At 32.3% G+C, this 12860-nt stretch overlaps 1 protein-coding gene across 1 annotated transcript in view; it reads left to right on the top strand.

The window, feature by feature from the left end:
• LOC114256712 (uncharacterized) overlaps positions 1 to 12860 on the top strand; it is a 65836-nt gene that overhangs the window by 35954 nt on the left and 17022 nt on the right. Inside the window, exons 7-13 of the mRNA XM_082879381.1 lie at positions 575 to 961; positions 1835 to 2221; positions 3096 to 3482; positions 4357 to 4743; positions 5617 to 6003; positions 6878 to 7264; positions 8125 to 8511. Of these exons, the coding sequence (XP_082735507.1) occupies positions 575 to 961; positions 1835 to 2221; positions 3096 to 3482; positions 4357 to 4743; positions 5617 to 6003; positions 6878 to 7264; positions 8125 to 8511 (2709 nt within the window). The remainder of the gene's footprint in view (positions 1 to 574; positions 962 to 1834; positions 2222 to 3095; positions 3483 to 4356; positions 4744 to 5616; positions 6004 to 6877; positions 7265 to 8124; positions 8512 to 12860) is intronic.

The raw sequence follows: 12860 nt of genomic DNA, 5'->3' as shown, positions 1-12860 counted from the left end.
TAAAATTGTAATTTGCCTAATCTTAGTTTGGGGTTCCTTAAAAAATATTTAAATATTGGATATCATACGGGTATCTTATTTCGAGTTCAAATAATTTGATATGTTTTACCATCTTAACTTAAATAGATATGCCAAGAAAATGAATATTAAATTAAATAAGAAACTATCAATATAAAAAATTATCAAGGCATCGTGGTGAATTTTTAAAATAATTTTTTTTTCCTTTTCATAGGTCTAATACTCCGATCTACAGTATAATTTGCCTTATCAAAAAAATAACAAACAAGATTAAGGAACACAAATTATTTAAGGCAGATACAAAAATAATGATGAATGATGGAAAATAATGTGAAGAGGTCATAACAAAAAGGTGCATAGTTAATAATTAATCAATACAATAAATTTTTGAAAAGAATATGGAGATATGCAATTATAAATTTGCTTGTCTATGGCTTTTCATTTACACTCATGCATGATCAGAGCACGCACTTGGACACTGTTACAATTATCAATTGTTGCCTATCCACAATTTTGTAACAGTCACTAACTACAAGTGTTGTAAATTACTTTACAGGTTGCTTTCCCCGTCTTGAAGGTTTTGGAAATTTTGAAATTGCCTAACATAACAGAGATATGGGAGAAGCGATTACTCATAGCCTCAGAAAACGAATCAAAGTCCTGCCGACTTGAACACTTGGAGGTTTCTAATTGTGAGAAATTGGTTCATGTGGTTTGGTTCAATATGCTCCCACAACTGCAAAATCCGGAAACATTCAAAGTAGCCAGTTGTCCAAAGATGGAAGCAATAGTTGCGGAGAAAGAAAAAGAAAAAGGAACCACCAGTAATGATATCATCGTGTTCTCTCAACTAACAACACTTATACTCTCCAAGTTGGCGAGCCTTAAAAGTTTCTACAACTGGCCTACAAGATTTGAAGCACAACCCTTGTTCAACCACCAGGTTTGATTTTCCTAATTTATTTTCTCAACCCTGTCCATGACAAAGTGTGCACCCAAAAAAAAAAAAAAATTAAAATTCCTTTTCAATTACAATTTTAAATTTGAAACTTATTTGAATATTCTCTTTCTATCCAAATCCAAATAAAAGTAAAATAATTTGAAGGTGGACATGCTAGGGGCCTACGATGGAAATTACAGTATTACCCAAACAAAAATATGTATGAATTCTAAATTTAACACTATATTTATGTTTTGAATATGAATCTTAATATGATTTTATTTGGCTAAAATTATGTCCAAAATTGTAATTTTCCTAATCTTGGTTTGGGGTTCCTTAAAAAAATATTTAAATATTGGATATCATACGGGATATCTTATTTCGAGTTCAAATAATTTGATATGTTTTACCATCTTAACTTAAATAGATATGCCAAGAAAATGAATATTAAATTAAATAAGAAACTGTCAATATAAAAAATTATCAAGGCACCGTGGTGAATTTTTAAAATAATTTTTTTTTTCCTTTTCATAGGTCTAATACTCAGATCTACAGTATAATTTGCCTTATCAAAAAAATAACAAACAAGATTAAGGAACACAAATTATTTAAGGCAGATACAAAAATTATGATGAATGATGGAAAACAATGTGAAGAGGTCATAACAAAAAGGTGCATAGTTAATAATTAAGCAATATAATAAATATTTGAAAAGAATATGGAGATATGCAATTATAAATTTGCTTGTCTGTTGCTTTTCATTTCCACTCATGCATGATCAGAGCACGCATTTGGAAACTGTTACAATTATCAATTGTTGCTTATCCACAATTTTGTAACAGTCACTAACTACAAGTGTTGTAAATTACTTTACAGGTTGCTTTCCCCGTCTTGGAGGTTTTGGAAATTTTGAAATTGCCTAACATAACAGAGATATGGGAGAAGCGATTACTCATAGCCTCAGAAAACGAATCAAAGTCCTGCCGACTTGAAGATTTGGAGGTTTCTAATTGTGAGAAATTGGTTCATGTGGTTTGGTTCAATATGCTCCCACGACTGCAAAATCTGAAAAGATTCAAGGTAGAGAATTGTCCAAAGATGGAAGGAATAGTCGCGGAGAAAGAAAAAGAAAAAGGAACCACCAATAATGATATCATCGTGTTCTCTCAACTAACAACTCTTAGACTTTCCGAGTTGGTGAGCCTTAAAAGTTTCTACAACTGGCCTACAAGATTTGAAGCACAACCCTTGTTCAACCACCAGGTTTGATTTTCCTAATTTATTTTATTAACCCTGTCCATGAGAAAGTGTGCACCCAAAAAAAAAAAAAAAATTAAAATTCCTTTTCAATTACAATTTTAAATTTGAAACTTATTTGAATATTCTCTTTCTATCCAAATCCAAATAAAAGTAAAATAATTTGAAGGTGGACATGCTAGGGGCCTACGATGGAAATTACATTATTACCCAAACAAAAATATGTATGAATTCTAAATTTAACACTACATTTTTATTTTGAATTTGACTCTTAATATGATTTTATTTGGCTAAAATTATGTCCAAAATTGTAATTTGCCTAATCTTGGTTTGGGGTTCCTTAAAAAAATATTTAAATATTGGATATCATACTGGATCTCATATTTCGAGTTCAAATAATTTGATTTGTTTTACCATCTTTACTTAAATAGGTATGCCAAGAAAATGAATATTAAATTAAATAAGAAACTATCAATATAAAAAATTATCAAGGCACCATGGTGAATTTTTAAAATAATTTTTTTTTTCCTTTTCATAGGTCTAATACTTAGATCTACAGTATAATTTGCCTTATCAAAAAAATAACAAACAAGATTAAGGAACACAAATTATTTAAGGCAGATACAAAAATTATGATGAATGATGGAAAACAATGTGAAGAGGTCATAACAAAAAGGTGCATAGTTAATAATTAAGCAATATAATAAATATTTGAAAAGAATATGGAGATATGCAATTATAAATTTGCTTGTCTGTTGCTTTTCATTTCCACTCATGCATGATCAGAGCACGCATTTGGAAACTGTTACAATTATCAATTGTTGCTTATCCACAATTTTGTAACAGTCACTAACTACAAGTGTTGTAAATTACTTTACAGGTTGCTTTCCCCGTCTTGGAGGTTTTGGAAATTTTGAAATTGCCTAACATAACAGAGATATGGGAGAAGCGATTACTCATAGCCTCAGAAAACGAATCAAAGTCCTGCCGACTTGAAGATTTGGAGGTTTCTAATTGTGAGAAATTGGTTCATGTGGTTTGGTTCAATATGCTCCCACGACTGCAAAATCTGAAAAGATTCAAGGTAGAGAATTGTCCAAAGATGGAAGGAATAGTCGCGGAGAAAGAAAAAGAAAAAGGAACCACCAATAATGATATCATCGTGTTCTCTCAACTAACAACTCTTAGACTTTCCGAGTTGGTGAGCCTTAAAAGTTTCTACAACTGGCCTACAAGATTTGAAGCACAACCCTTGTTCAACCACCAGGTTTGATTTTCCTAATTTATTTTATTAACCCTGTCCATGAGAAAGTGTGCACCCAAAAAAAAAAAAAAAATTAAAATTCCTTTTCAATTACAATTTTAAATTTGAAACTTATTTGAATATTCTCTTTCTATCCAAATCCAAATAAAAGTAAAATAATTTGAAGGTGGACATGCTAGGGGCCTACGATGGAAATTACATTATTACCCAAACAAAAATATGTATGAATTCTAAATTTAACACTACATTTTTATTTTGAATTTGACTCTTAATATGATTTTATTTGGCTAAAATTATGTCCAAAATTGTAATTTGCCTAATCTTGGTTTGGGGTTCCTTAAAAAAATATTTAAATATTGGATATCATACTGGATCTCATATTTCGAGTTCAAATAATTTGATTTGTTTTACCATCTTTACTTAAATAGGTATGCCAAGAAAATGAATATTAAATTAAATAAGAAACTATCAATATAAAAAATTATCAAGGCACCATGGTGAATTTTTAAAATAATTTTTTTTTTCCTTTTCATAGGTCTAATACTTAGATCTACAGTATAATTTGCCTTATCAAAAAAATAACAAACAAGATTAAGGAACACAAATTATTTAAGGCAGATACAAAAATTATGATGAATGATGGAAAACAATGTGAAGAGGTCATAACAAAAAGGTGCATAGTTAATAATTAAGCAATATAATAAATATTTGAAAAGAATATGGAGATATGCAATTATAAATTTGCTTGTCTGTTGCTTTTCATTTCCACTCATGCATGATCAGAGCACGCATTTGGAAACTGTTACAATTATCAATTGTTGCTTATCCACAATTTTGTAACAGTCACTAACTACAAGTGTTGTAAATTACTTTACAGGTTGCTTTCCCCGTCTTGGAGGTTTTGGAAATTTTGAAATTGCCTAACATAACAGAGATATGGGAGAAGCGATTACTCATAGCCTCAGAAAACGAATCAAAGTCCTGCCGACTTGAAGATTTGGAGGTTTCTAATTGTGAGAAATTGGTTCATGTGGTTTGGTTCAATATGCTCCCACGACTGCAAAATCTGAAAAGATTCAAGGTAGAGAATTGTCCAAAGATGGAAGGAATAGTCGCGGAGAAAGAAAAAGAAAAAGGAACCACCAATAATGATATCATCGTGTTCTCTCAACTAACAACTCTTAGACTTTCCGAGTTGGTGAGCCTTAAAAGTTTCTACAACTGGCCTACAAGATTTGAAGCACAACCCTTGTTCAACCACCAGGTTTGATTTTCCTAATTTATTTTATTAACCCTGTCCATGAGAAAGTGTGCACCCAAAAAAAAAAAAAAAATTAAAATTCCTTTTCAATTACAATTTTAAATTTGAAACTTATTTGAATATTCTCTTTCTATCCAAATCCAAATAAAAGTAAAATAATTTGAAGGTGGACATGCTAGGGGCCTACGATGGAAATTACATTATTACCCAAACAAAAATATGTATGAATTCTAAATTTAACACTACATTTTTATTTGAATTTGACTCTTAATATGATTTTATTTGGCTAAAATTATGTCCAAAATTGTAATTTGCCTAATCTTGGTTTGGGGTTCCTTAAAAAAATATTTAAATATTGGATATCATACTGGATCTCATATTTCGAGTTCAAATAATTTGATTTGTTTTACCATCTTTACTTAAATAGGTATGCCAAGAAAATGAATATTAAATTAAATAAGAAACTATCAATATAAAAAATTATCAAGGCACCATGGTGAATTTTTAAAATAATTTTTTTTTTCCTTTTCATAGGTCTAATACTTAGATCTACAGTATAATTTGCCTTATCAAAAAAATAACAAACAAGATTAAGGAACACAAATTATTTAAGGCAGATACAAAAATTATGATGAATGATGGAAAACAATGTGAAGAGGTCATAACAAAAAGGTGCATAGTTAATAATTAAGCAATATAATAAATATTTGAAAAGAATATGGAGATATGCAATTATAAATTTGCTTGTCTGTTGCTTTTCATTTCCACTCATGCATGATCAGAGCACGCATTTGGAAACTGTTACAATTATCAATTGTTGCTTATCCACAATTTTGTAACAGTCACTAACTACAAGTGTTGTAAATTACTTTACAGGTTGCTTTCCCCGTCTTGGAGGTTTTGGAAATTTTGAAATTGCCTAACATAACAGAGATATGGGAGAAGCGATTACTCATAGCCTCAGAAAACGAATCAAAGTCCTGCCGACTTGAAGATTTGGAGGTTTCTAATTGTGAGAAATTGGTTCATGTGGTTTGGTTCAATATGCTCCCACGACTGCAAAATCTGAAAAGATTCAAGGTAGAGAATTGTCCAAAGATGGAAGGAATAGTCGCGGAGAAAGAAAAAGAAAAAGGAACCACCAATAATGATATCATCGTGTTCTCTCAACTAACAACTCTTAGACTTTCCGAGTTGGTGAGCCTTAAAAGTTTCTACAACTGGCCTACAAGATTTGAAGCACAACCCTTGTTCAACCACCAGGTTTGATTTTCCTAATTTATTTTATTAACCCTGTCCATGAGAAAGTGTGCACCCAAAAAAAAAAAAAAAATTAAAATTCCTTTTCAATTACAATTTTAAATTTGAAACTTATTTGAATATTCTCTTTCTATCCAAATCCAAATAAAAGTAAAATAATTTGAAGGTGGACATGCTAGGGGCCTACGATGGAAATTACATTATTACCCAAACAAAAATATGTATGAATTCTAAATTTAACACTACATTTTTATTTTGAATTTGACTCTTAATATGATTTTATTTGGCTAAAATTATGTCCAAAATTGTAATTTGCCTAATCTTGGTTTGGGGTTCCTTAAAAAAATATTTAAATATTGGATATCATACTGGATCTCATATTTCGAGTTCAAATAATTTGATTTGTTTTACCATCTTTACTTAAATAGGTATGCCAAGAAAATGAATATTAAATTAAATAAGAAACTATCAATATAAAAAATTATCAAGGCACCATGGTGAATTTTTAAAATAATTTTTTTTTTCCTTTTCATAGGTCTAATACTTAGATCTACAGTATAATTTGCCTTATCAAAAAAATAACAAACAAGATTAAGGAACACAAATTATTTAAGGCAGATACAAAAATTATGATGAATGATGGAAAACAATGTGAAGAGGTCATAACAAAAAGGTGCATAGTTAATAATTAAGCAATATAATAAATATTTGAAAAGAATATGGAGATATGCAATTATAAATTTGCTTGTCTGTTGCTTTTCATTTCCACTCATGCATGATCAGAGCACGCATTTGGAAACTGTTACAATTATCAATTGTTGCTTATCCACAATTTTGTAACAGTCACTAACTACAAGTGTTGTAAATTACTTTACAGGTTGCTTTCCCCGTCTTGGAGAATTTGGTAATTTCAAAATTGCCTAACATAATAGAGATATGGGAGAAGCGATTACACATAGCCTCAGAAAACGAATCAAAGTCCTGCCGACTTGAATACTTGGAGGTTTCTAATTGTGAGAAATTGGTTCATGTGGTTTGGTTCAATATGCTCCCACGATTGCAAAATCTGAAAAGATTCAAGGTAGAAAATTGTCCAAAGATGGAAGGAATAGTCGCGGAGAAAGAAAAAGAAAAAGGAACCACCAGTAATGATATCATCATGTTCTCTCAACTAACAACTCTTAGACTTTCCGAGTTGGTGAGCCTTAAAAGTTTCTACAACTGGCCTACAAGATTTGAAGCACAACCCTTGTTCAACCACCAGGTTTGATTTTCCTAATTTATTTTATTAACCCTGTCCATGAGAAAGTGTGCACCCAAAAAAAAAAAAAAAATTAAAATTCCTTTTCAATTACAATTTTAAATTTGAAACTTATTTGAATATTCTCTTTCTATCCAAATCCAAATAAAAGTAAAATAATTTGAAGGTGGACATGCTAGGGGCCTACGATGGAAATTACATTATTACCCAAACAAAAATATGTATGAATTCTAAATTTAACACTATATTTTTATTTTGAATTTGAATCTTAATATGATTTTATTTGGCTAAAATTATGTCCAAAATTGTAATTGCCTAATCTTGGTTTGGGGTTCCTTAAAAAAATATTTAAATATTGGATATCATACTGGATCTCATACTAATTTGATTTGTTTTACCATCTTTACTTAAATAGGTATGCCAAGAAAATGAATATTAAATTAAATAAGAAACTATCAATATAAAAAATTATCAAGGCACTGTGGTGAATTTTTAAAATAAAATTTTCTTCCTTTTCGTAGGTCTAATACTCAAACCTACAGTATAATTTGCCTTATCAAAAAAATAACAAATAAGATTAAGGAACACAAATTATTTAAGGCAAATAGAAAAATAATGATGAATGATGGAAAACAATGTGAAGAGGTCATAACAAAAAGGTGCATAGTTAATAATTAAGCAATATAATAAATATTTGAAAAGAATATGGAGATATGCAATTGTAAATTTGCTTGTCTATTGCTTTTCATTTCCACTCATGCATGATCAAAGCACACATTTGGAAACGGTTACAATTATCAATTGTTGCTTATCCACAATTTTGTAACTGTCACTAACTACAAGTGTTGTAAATTACTTTACAGGTTGATTTCCCCGTCTTGGAGAATTTGGTAATTTCGAAATTGCCTAACATAATAGAGATATGGGAGAAGCGATTACTCATGGCCACAGAAAACGAATCAAAGTCCTGCCGACTTGAAGATTTGGAGGTTTCTAATTGTGAGAAATTGGTTCATGTGGTTTGGTTAAATATGCTCCCACGATTGCAAAATCTGAAAAGATTCAAGGTAGAAAATTGTCCAAAGATGGAAGGAATAGTCGCGGAGAAAGAAAAAGAAAAAGGAACCACCAGTAATGATATCATCATGTTCTCTCAACTAACAACTCTTAGACTTTCCGAGTTGGTGAGCCTTAAAAGTTTCTACAACTGGCCTACAAGATTTGAAGCACAACCCTTGTTCAACCACCAGGTTTGATTTTCCTAATTTATTTTATTAACCCTGTCCATGAGAAAGTGTGCACCCAAAAAAAAAAATTAAAATTCCTTTTCAATTACAATTTTAAATTTGAAACTTATTTGAATATTCTCTTTCTATCCAAATCCAAATAAAAGTAAAATAATTTGAAGGTGGCCATGCTAGGGGCCTACGATGGAAATTACATTATTACCCAAACAAAAATATGTATGAATTCTAAATTTAACACTATATTTTTATTTTGAATATGAATCTTAATATGATTTTATTTGGCTAAAATTATGTCCAAAATTGTAATTTGCCTAATCTTGGTTTGGGGTTCCTTAAAAAAATATTTAAATATTGGATATGTAAAAAAATATTTAAATATTGGATATCATATTTCGAGTTCAAATAACTTGATTTGTTTTACCATCTTAACTTAAATAGACATGCCCAGAAAATGAATATTAAATAGATATGCCTAGAAAATGAAGATAAACTAAATAAGAAATTAACTATAACGATTCTAGTTTAGACCTGACCCGTTTATAGTTTGGATCCGGGATTCTTATTCTTGAATAGTTGTTCATATCTTCATTCATTCTATTTCTTCTTGAGTTTGGTTGTTTGGATGTTGTTATTGCGTTTGGCGTTGGTTGGAAGTTGTTTTCTTTCAATAGAACTGTTGGCCAGATTTTGGTCAGTTATCTCGAGCGGTGCTTTGTTCGCTTGAGCTGTCTTTGAGAACTTCCCGTATTAGTCTGCAAAGATACTGGGAGGGTAGTGTTCGTTGCTCGAGCAGTGTTTGTTACACTCGAGTGGTCTTGGCTCGAGCGATCCTTCTTGTTAGGTGCCTGAGTCTTGTCAATCCCGCGAACAAACTTATGTGATTGAGTTTTAAATTTCTGTGCTGTTTTGTCTTGCTTGCTTGAGCAAAAGAGTCCTCGCTCGAGCGAAGACTGCGTTTGGAAAAAACCTGAAAGGGATGAATGTGCGCTCGAGCGAAGCTTGCGTGGCTCGAGCAAAGAAGTGCGTTTGCATAAAAACCTAAAAGAGTTGATTGTACGCTCGAGCGTAGGTTGCGTGGCTCGTGCGAAGCCACTTATAGAATTCACGCGAGATAAGGTTCTCGCTCGAGCGAGAGAAGCTTCGCTCGAGCGAGCTTCACAGTCCAGGATTTCTATAAGTATTTGTTTTACTCCAAAACTAGGATTAGGTTTTTTAGATCTACTTTGAGGTTTTCTAAGGTTTTCTTCTGGAGTATTTTTGTGAGTTTTCCTTGTTAAATTGAGTGAGTATTAAACTCATGAATTGACAAGCACATATCAAGGAGATTGATTGAATACATACAAGAGTGTTATTCTTCAGTGGATTCCGAAGATTCAAACGTGGAGTTTCAAAGGAGTTTGATTTTGTACGTAGTCGTTGATTCGACAAGTGAAGTTGTGGATTCAAACTTCAGATTAATCAGTTCCGAGACGAAGGCTTGGTGAAAGAGTTACAGAAGGTTTGAAGACAAATTGACTGAGTTGGGTAATTTGTGTGTTATCTTTGTAATCTTTCTTTCTTCAGTAGTGAATTGATTAGTGGCGTTTCGCCCGTGGTTTTTGATTACAATTGAAGGTTCTTCAATTGTGGTTTTTCCACGTAAAAATCATTTGTGTCGATTTATTGTTTATTCTGAAAACAACAGTCTAAATCACTTTCGTAAGTGCTTGATGATTTAGATTGTGTGTTTTGAATAATTGGAAATTGAAATATTTTAATCTTGATCTAATCACGAATCACTTAGGATTTTCACTTCTTATGCTTGAGCGGTTAGCCTCTGTCTACAAAACTTTTGAGAGGGTGTCATTGTTCGCTCGAGCGGTAACTTGCTCACCCGAACAGTCTCACTTTTTGTGTCTGGTCGCTCGAGCGATGTTTTGGTTGCTCGAGCTATCTGCGCGTAGATCAGTCTGTAAAAGTCACTTTTTGGATCACTTTTTCATCTCTTTCTCTCTCTAAACATTTGGAAAACCTAGATCTACTCTCTCTCTCTCTCTCTCTCTCTTTAAAACTCACCTTTAAACCTCAAATACACCCTCGCCCTTTGATCTCTTCACCATTGTCCTTTGGAGAAAAAGGTAGAGCTCACCTAGGGCTTCATTTTAATCTGAAAAGTTCGTGTTTTTTTCAACGTTGAGTTTTGGGTGTTTGGGCTTTCTCCTCTTCTGGAGTTGAGGTAGGGATTTTCTTAACGGTCTGCATGTTGTGTAGCTTCATTATATGTTATTTTTGTTAGTTATGAGTTTTCAAAAAAAAAAAAAAAGGATTTGGATATATATATATATATATATATTTATTAATGCACAAATTTGAGAAAAAAACACTTATTTTAAGTTGTGGTTTGGGATTGATAACCTAGTGGTTGTTGTGTTATGTATTTTTGAAGAAAACGTTTGGTTTTAATGGGTTTTCAAAGGTTAATAAAAAAACTAGGGTTTTTTATGCTTTTATGAAAATGAATGGAATTAGAATCATTATGGGATTTTGGTTGAAATGAGGTTTGGTTGAGAAATGTTTTGAAATTATAAGAAAATACCGAGTATTATTTACTTCTTTGAAATGGTGGTTTTATTGGAAACGATATGAATGGTTTTGAGAAAATTTTATATTTTCGGTGGAGATTCACAAGACACGCGAGGAGTGTGAATGATGTTTTTGGAATCATGAGATTTTTGTATAAATTATTGGGATTCCGATTTGGTTATGATTTTGGAATATTATTATTGTTGTTATCTTTTAATTAGAGACAATTGTTTTGGCAACTGGTGGAGGGTTGTATTGATAGTTGTAGAAATTGCATGTGGATTAGGGAATGGAAATATTTACAAATCATACATTGCATTGTACATATCATGAATTTGCAATTGAAGATTTCAATGTTTCGAAAAATGTATTATTGTTTTGAGATACATGTATTGTATCATTGAAAGGGGAATGAAATGGTGAAGCTATGAGGGGGTGTTAAAGTAGAATTAAGTTGGCTTGTGTGTCTTTTGTGTAAGACCTAAAATCCGTGTGGTAGGTGTCGAGCCTTCCGGTTAATACTGATAAAAATGGCATAGTGACTTGTATAGTTACTATTATGAACATTGGCTCTGGAGATTTATTCATTATATTTACCACTTGATTGTTTGGAAAGAATATTGTTGATTTGGAAAGATGTTTTGGAAATCTTGCATTACATTGTTTCAAAGAGGGAAAATTGCATGTTTTATCATGACATTTCATCTGCATACATCTTATGACATTGTTATGCTTCTTTTATGTCATTAAGTTTATTTCCATTGGACTTCATGCTCACCCTACGAGGGAAACCACTTTTAGGTGAACTGGGGTGCCTCTGCCAAGGTGATGTCTTGTGAGGGCCTTGGAGCTTGAGGCTCGTATTCATTGCTTTCTTGGTTATTGTTGTAATTTAAGCCACGGGCTTCTTTGTATTGAGTTGCAACTCATTTGCTGTAATAGGGCAACGCCCTAGAAATGTGTAGCCTTTAAGGCATTAACTTTTAATAATTTAGTTTTATTCATTATGGGTGCAATTCATGTTGTAGAACTAAAAGAATGTATTGAGGCATGTATTGGAAGCGATGTTGTATAATCATGTTGTTGTTATGTTCTGCATGTTAGCAATATTATAATGGAGTGGAATGTCTATTTATTTTGGGACATTACAACTTGGTATTAGAGCGTATCGGGTTAGAATACTTAGGGTACGTGGGAAGTGGTTCTTACCACAACCAGTTTTTGGCTAAGCACTAATGTGGAATGCATTGTGTTTTTAATGCTAGAGTGTATGAGATTTTGTTGGGGGGAACCATTAGAAGTGTGCTAAATTTGTTATGTTTGTTTTGATTAAGATGTTTAGGCAAGGAAGTGACGACTTTCCTCCTTCCACACAGGAAGAATTGAGGAAGCAATTTTTGGAGTTGCGCCAAGGTATTACACCTTTGGCACAATTTGAGGCATGGTTTACCAAACTGTCGAGGTTTGCACCAGAGTTGGTAGAAACTGAGGAGCTTTATTGTGCAGAGTTTGAGAGTAAGTTATGTGATGACGTTTGGGGAATGATTGTCGGGTCTTGGCATAAGAATTATCGTGTGCTTGTGGAAATCGCGGCCCACTTGAAGGCCTCAGTCCTGGTCATGGGTCAGGGTGGGGAGGAGGCCACATCAGCAACTCCTGCAATTTGGAGTCGTGGTAGACCTAATAAGAACCAAAGGAGAAGGGCAAAGTTGTTGCCCTAACCAATAGTTACACTAATGAGATCATCTAGCCAACTAGGACTTGGGGTGATCGAGTGCTCACAAGAGGAG

Source organism: Camellia sinensis, chromosome 7 (genome assembly GCF_055761805.1).
Source record: "Camellia sinensis isolate YWXY chromosome 7, ASM5576180v1, whole genome shotgun sequence".
NCBI lineage: Eukaryota > Viridiplantae > Streptophyta > Magnoliopsida > Ericales > Theaceae > Camellia > Camellia sinensis.
This window is presented reverse-complemented; position numbering and strand designations above follow the sequence as displayed.